The sequence below is a fragment of the Arabidopsis lyrata genome, assembly GCF_000004255.2.
Source record: "Arabidopsis lyrata subsp. lyrata unplaced genomic scaffold ARALYscaffold_3, whole genome shotgun sequence".
Taxonomy (NCBI): domain Eukaryota; kingdom Viridiplantae; phylum Streptophyta; class Magnoliopsida; order Brassicales; family Brassicaceae; genus Arabidopsis; species Arabidopsis lyrata.
Window position 1 is genome coordinate 23219130 of NW_003302553.1, and position 5236 is coordinate 23224365.

Genomic DNA, 5236 nt, shown 5'->3' on the forward strand with positions numbered 1-5236 from the left:
GAAACATGTTCATAACATTGGAATGCGTCGTCAACAAGACTTGTAAATTATGATCCTGATCATTCGAGGGGGAGCTTGCGCGGTTGCACTCTTTTTACCTACTATGGTTTTTCCCACCGGGTTTTCCTAGAAAGGTTTTTAACGAGGCAACAAAAGACATTACGCAAGAGACATAGTGACACTGGTCTCCAAGGGGGAGTGTTATAAAAGTCGTGAAAAGGAGGAATCGTAAAGTCGCAAAAAGATGCGCACATGGGTTAACCGTTTCGTTGTTTATTAATTTATGTGGAGCCCACCGTCACTATGCATGCATAGTAATTTACTTTTTTATGCCTATATAAAAGAACAAATTCGTTCGATGTAAAATCACAATTCATTACTTCAATACAAGAGAAGTAATAATATCTCTCCCTCTCATCTCTTTATTTTCAGTATCCCGATCCTTCTGCGGGTATAAATTCTTTCTCCATTATTTATATTTATATACACCATAAAATAAAGTAATTATTTATAACAGAAATATGTTTTATTTCATTTGGTATTACTCATTTGGTTTTTTATTATGAAAACATAACGTTCATAGTATGATTGCTTGAAGTAAATAGAAATACTATGTGATATTATCTTTTGTTGAAAAATACGTCATGTCATTTAAAAAATAAACATTTCAGAAAATATAACGTGTTCATAAAAAATAGCATGAGGAGGTAATTAAGAAATATCAGAGGTCTATAAAGACACAAAAAATCTGGGATTTCGAAACAATGGATAAGATTTAGAAATTATGATTCAACAGTGGCATTGTGAAACAGATGAACGTGATGTGATTCGGCTGAAATGACGTTGTTGGTGGTAGTGAAACTTTTAATTGAGCAAAAAAGAGCGAGAGAGCTTTTAATTTCGTTGAGAAATATTTGATTATGGATACCAGCATTGTCGAGGCGAAGAAGTTGGAGGTGAAGAGAGTGGCGTCAGAAGAGGGACTAGGAGTAAAGTGAGAATGAGGAGAGAGGAATGGAAAAAGAATTGGTAAAGATTGTACATATAATTTACATATCCTTACTATTCATCAATGGTTAGTTTCTTCATTCTTTTTAGTTTTATGGTTAGTTAATGCATATTTCCTAAAATAAAACATACTAGATTACTAGTTTGGTTAAGGTGTAAAACCTAGGAAGCACGGAAGCGTCACTCAACGTCCGATTCCCGCTCCGGAATCGGAAACGGGAGCGGAAGCGTCCGGAAGCACCTGGAAGCGTGATGGAATCGCGGTTCCGAAAAATCAGTTATTGGAAGCGGCTAGGGAGCGATCGATTCGTATTTGGAAGCGTAGTGATGTAAAAACGGAAGCGCAATAATTTTCTTTTGATGCTTATATTGCCTCCTGGTTTTCTATTGGTGTGTGGATATGGTTTCTTGTCTCTTTTGGATCATCTGTTCGAAATTCTCTCAAGCTTCAGAGTAAAATATCAAATGGCCATGAATCATCTCGTTTCAACTATTCAAGTTCCGGTGGATTTGCTTTCAGATCTAATCGGTGATTTCATCGGGAGAGGAAGCTTAACTGGGCTTTTAATCTGTCTTTCAATTTGGGCTTTGAACCTCTTTGCCCAATCTCTTTGACTTTTGCCGACTAAATCAACTCTTTAATTATTTGTATACTATATCATTAATCATATGTGTGTGTTACGTTTTCGTTTGTTTAAAAATCTTCTGATTTTTTTTTTCTATTATTTATAGAGTAGTGTAAATTAAACATTTAACAAAAATATACATACATATATGTATGTATACATACATATATGTATGTATACATACATATATGTATGTATACATATATGTATGTATATACGCTTCCAACACGTACCCGCTTCCCATATTTTATAAAAAATCCGCTTCCGCTTCCGCGTATCCGCTCCCGTTTCCATGCAACGTAGTGTAAAACTGGACCAGACCGTACGGGATGGGCAATTTTTTAATGGAATAGTTTGTGCATGGATTTGATCAGTTTGGGTTCGTTTAAAATGTCAATCATTGTACTAATCATTTAATCATCTTAATAGGATTTAATCTGCGGTATACGGCGGAACAACTTTTGTTTCATATAAATTTAATTGAAGTAATCTAATTCTACATGTCTAAATGTCTAATAATATTGGTGCTGTTAATAAAATAATAAAATGAGGATTTAACCTACATTGAAGCGTCTGGTTAATGATATTTTAAATTTTTAATTAATGTTGATTCATATCCATTCTGCCATATATAACAAGGGACATGTTATTTCAAACTTTTTATATGTGTAAATATTTTAGCTGGTGTGAGACATTGAATTGTTTAATTTTTCATTAATTGAGTAGTATATGTCCGTTTTCTAAAATGCGAATCATAGTATACGAAGGAAAAAAATAGATTTTATTAATTTTATGTATTATATGATTATTCAAAATATTTAGAAAACAAAATCAACCAAAAATGATAGGAGAAAAATAATTTTACATCTTAACAAAATCATCCAGTGCTGGTCCGAGCATTTGTGAGGCCCTACACGAAAAATAAAATAATGCCCAATATATTTATAAGTTTTAGGGCTAAATTTTTTTTTTTGACCTATTTTTAGTAAATTATACAAAAATAATGATATTTTGAATATTATTACATTCAAATTTAATTGTTTGGGCCCTATTTTATTTATTTTTTTTGAAAAAAACTTTAGTTTTTACTAAATATTTTCATTTTATGGGCCTTTTTACCAAAAAAAAAAAACCTTAAAAAAAAAAAAAATTTGTGGTGCCCCAAGCCACCGCTTGGGTGGCCTGTCCTGCGGGCCGGCCCTGAAATCATCAAAGTATCTATATTATTAATTGTGGAAGATTTTATGTAAATTTTATGATTAATGTAAAATTTTTAATTGTGTTTGGTTATATAGATAGTAGAGAATTAATTATAAAATTGTTTTATACATGGATATTAATTAAAACTAGATCATGACCTGTTTTCATAGCTAGTATAGATATTGTTATGGGTTGCGAATGACGGAAGTTTAGTGATGAGGACACAACTTGAGGACATCAAACGAAATTTGTTTAACCGAAAACAAAGGAAATAAAATTAGATTTAGAAAATCGAAGACATAACTTCTAGGAAGTAGTAAAACAAAATTGGTTGAGTCTAAACCCAAATTCTTGACAAATAAGATAAGAAATATATGTTGTTAAAGATCAATTTTATGACGTTAGAGTGTTATTGGGAACTTTCCATGCAAGAATAAACAGCGTAGAAACATGTGAAATGGAGTGTAAAACTCTCAACAGAGTATGCTTCTTTTATGGTTTTTCGTTTCTTACATTTTATTATTAATATTGTAGAGTTTTACAAAGAATAAAACCACGTACGTGATTAATCACTGGCTTTAAAAAATGATAATATATTGATATGTTTTTAAGAAGTCATGTGTGCATCCTTAATTACGTTTATGAAAGAGTAAATAGTATTCCAAGATTTCAAAAAAAAAAAAAAAACTATTTGCATGGGGATAAACATCTCTATAAATATGTGCATGTGGAAGAGCGAAGAGCAGAGAGTATCTATATATCTATCCTGTTTTCCTCACTACTCTCTAATGGCTAACGTAAAGCTTCTTTATCATTACCTCATTACCCACTTTTTCAAGCTCTGGTTAGTCCCGTTACTAGCACTTGTAGCCATTAAAGCGTCAAGCCTAAACCATGAAGATATCCAAAATATTTGGTTCTATCTCCAACACAACATCGTAACCCTAACCATTCTCTCTGCGGTTCTCACTTTCGGGTCAGCCATCTACTTCGTGACCCGACCTAGACCCGTTTACCTCGTCGACTACTCGTGCCATCTCCCGCCTCCACATCAAAAGGTCACTGTCCAAAAGATCGTAGATAATATCAACAAGATTCGAGAACTGTCTAAGAGATTAATAGTGGCTGAGGAGCACTCTTTGGACTTCTTTTTTAGGATTCTAGAACGTTCCGGTCTCGGGGAAGAGACTTACGTACCAGATGCACTTTTAAATATCCCACCTCTTCAGACCATGGCGGCTGCACGTGAGGAGACAGAACAAGTCATCTTCGATGCCATTGACAACCTCTTAGCCAACACCAAAGTCAACACACGCGATATCGGTATAATCATCGTGAACTCGAGCATGTTTAATCCGACTCCTTCGCTCTCAGCGATGGTAGTGAACAAGTACAAGCTTAGGAGCAACATCAAAAGCTTCAATCTTGGCGGTATGGGTTGCAGCGCTGGTGTCATAGCCATCGATCTTGCTAAGGACTTGTTGCAAGTTCATAAGAACACTTATGCTCTTGTGGTGAGCACAGAGAATCTCAGCCGCAGCATGTACATTGGTAATAACAGATCTATGGTTGTCTCCAACTGCTTGTTCCGTGTTGGTGGAGCCGCGATCTTGCTCTCTAACAAGTCAGGAGACCGAAGACGTTCCAAGTACAAGCTACTTCACACGGTCAGGACACATACTGGAGCTGATGACAAATCTTTTAGATGTGTGCAGCAAGAAGATGATGAGACGGGCAAAACCGGAGTCTCGCTGACCAAAGATATAACCTCTGTGGCTTCCAGAACCATTACCAAAAACATCGCCACTTTGGGTCCTTTGGTTCTTCCGGTAAGCGAAAAGATTCTCTTTCTAATGACTTATATCCACAAGAAGTTCTTTAACAACAAGATAAAGCATTATGTCCCTGACTTCAAGCAAGCCATTGATCATTTCTGTATCCACGCGGGTGGGAGAGCTCTGATCGATGAGCTAGAGAAGAACTTGGGGCTATTGCCGATAGATGTGGAGCCGTCAAGATCAACTTTGCATAGGTTTGGTAACACTTCTTCGAGCTCTATTTGGTATGAGTTAGCTTATACAGAGGCCAAAGGTAGGATGAAGAAAGGGAACAAAGCTTGGCAGATTGCTTTAGGTTCAGGGTTTAAGTGTAACAGTGCCGTTTGGGTGGCTCTACGCAATGTCAAGCCCTCGGTTAACAGTCCTTGGGAACATTGTGTTGCCAAGTACCCGGTTAAGCTTGATTTTTAACTCTTTCACGAGTTAATATGGCTGATCTCCAAAATGCATGATGTTCGTTTCAAATTCATATATCAATCCTCTATTTGTTTGTATTTCTATATAATTTTATGGTGTGATTATGTTCTCTGTTTCGGTTATTAATAAAAGACTTCATTTGTCTTA

At 35.4% G+C, this 5236-nt stretch overlaps 1 protein-coding gene across 1 annotated transcript; it reads left to right on the forward strand.

Annotated features, from left to right (window-relative positions):
- Positions 1 to 3125: 3125 nt before the first annotated feature.
- LOC9320229 (3-ketoacyl-CoA synthase 18) lies at positions 3126 to 5236 on the forward strand. The gene has a single exon (XM_002884117.2). The coding sequence runs from the start codon at positions 3530 to 3532 to the stop codon at positions 5081 to 5083; it is 1554 nt and encodes a 517-aa protein (XP_002884163.2). The 5' UTR covers positions 3126 to 3529; the 3' UTR covers positions 5084 to 5236.

What these genes read in the sequence shown, in the direction of transcription:
- LOC9320229 (XM_002884117.2), top strand. Translation starts at nt 3,530, where the DNA reads ATGGGGATAAACATCTCTATAAATATGTGCATGTGGAAGAGCGAAGAG.